The 1,422-nt window shown below is 44.2% G+C and overlaps 1 protein-coding gene across 1 annotated transcript; it reads left to right on the plus strand.

The window, feature by feature from the left end:
- Positions 537 to 1,176, plus strand: LOC109839129 (60S acidic ribosomal protein P0-like). The gene is made up of 2 exons (XM_020407560.1): positions 537 to 610; positions 750 to 1,176. The coding sequence occupies exons 1-2, from the start codon at positions 537 to 539 to the stop codon at positions 1,174 to 1,176; spliced, it is 501 nt and encodes a 166-aa protein (XP_020263149.1).

Below are 1,422 nucleotides of genomic sequence, written 5' to 3' on the forward strand. Positions count from 1 at the left end.
TGCCGAGGTCGACCGAGAACGCAGAGCCGCGGCAGCAGCTGACCTTTGACGAATGACGGTCTTCTTTCTTGGGCCCATTGAGGATGATGATCGGGGAAGATGAATAGGGTTCATTGGAGTTCAAAACGAAATCTTCGTTAAGCTTTTCGAGAAAAGACTGTTGAAAAGTCGGATGACTTTTGATTTGACCCAGCGGTCTATTTATAGACAGCTATGAGCTGTCAAATCAGGGCGAGATTCTAGGCCCAGAATCCCGCCAAATGCGGCCTGTGCGTCTGCGTTGCTTGAACTTCTGAACGCAGAGTTCAACTCTGCGTTTTAAGGCTTCAGCACAGAGAATCCACTTCTGCGTCTGTATTGATTGAGCTTCTGAACGCAGAATTCAACTCTGCGTTTCAAATCCTTTGGACACAGAGAATTTACCTGTGCGTTCTGACTCAACCGAACGAATTCTTCAATATTTAAAGCCAAAACATGGTTCTAAAGCCAAAACATGGTTCCAAATAAATAGAGAGGGATTAATGTCAGCTATCAAGATGACCAAAAGCCGAGAAGAAACAGACAACTCCACTGTGGAGTCTATTGGATGGGTACAGGCAGATTATAATCAGTAACACGAAAGCCGATTCGGCCCAGCGCGCAAACCATTCTTCTAAGTGGCTTAACATCCTAACAAAGAGTAAGTTGAGCTGATCAAGAAAAGAAATAGAGTAAGAATCTTCTGAGGCTGTCCTCCTAACCACATTTAGGATAAAGCCCCTCCCATGTGGACTTGCGATTCTCCCTGTCTATGCCAATGGATCTGTCTTAAGCCCAGAATTGCTCAACCTCACTGACAAGTTCGCAAATGGTATTTCTATGGTTGCTTCGCTACCCTTCACTCTCTCTTACCCAACTCTTGCAGCTGCGATTCACATGTTCGTCAATGCCTATAAGAACGTCCTTGCTGTTGCTGTTATCTCTGTTGTATCTACTGAGAACGCTACTTTTCTTGCCTCTAAGGAAAGAGGGAAAAAGGACGAGCCTGGCGGCGAGTTAGACGATGACTTGGGCTTTAGTTTGTTTGACTACATTCGTTGTTATCAAGACTCAAAAGCTATCTTGTTTGGTTCGAGGAAACAAGATTTCAGCATTCCAACAACTAGGTTCACAATGTCCTCAAATCAGACGAAGTGAACAATCAACTAAATTTTTGGGATCCAAAGTATTCCGAAAATTCGTCCCAGTCAACCGCGAACTTTCGAAAACTTTGGAGGGAGTTCTGTAGGCTGTCAAAAAATCACAATGGATAGCTAATCCCTATTAAGCCCCGTCAATGGAAGTTACAATCAGACGACTTTCTAATCACTGCATCCGCAACTCTACAATCGCTACAAACACGACCTCATCTCTGAGATGATTGATCTTGATGGCTGCGACAAC

The sequence above is a fragment of the Asparagus officinalis genome, chromosome 4 (genome assembly GCF_001876935.1).
Source record: "Asparagus officinalis chromosome 4, Aspof.V1, whole genome shotgun sequence".
In the NCBI taxonomy this organism is placed as follows: domain Eukaryota; kingdom Viridiplantae; phylum Streptophyta; class Magnoliopsida; order Asparagales; family Asparagaceae; genus Asparagus; species Asparagus officinalis.

Excerpts from the sequence above, each read along its gene's own strand:
- LOC109839129 (XM_020407560.1), top strand. The coding sequence starts at position 537 with ATGACCAAAAGCCGAGAAGAAACAGACAACTCCACTGTGGAGTCTATT. Across the intron at positions 611-749 it reads GTACAGGCAGATTATAATCA|GATAAAGCCCCTCCCATGTG; the intron begins GTAACACGAAAG and ends AACCACATTTAG.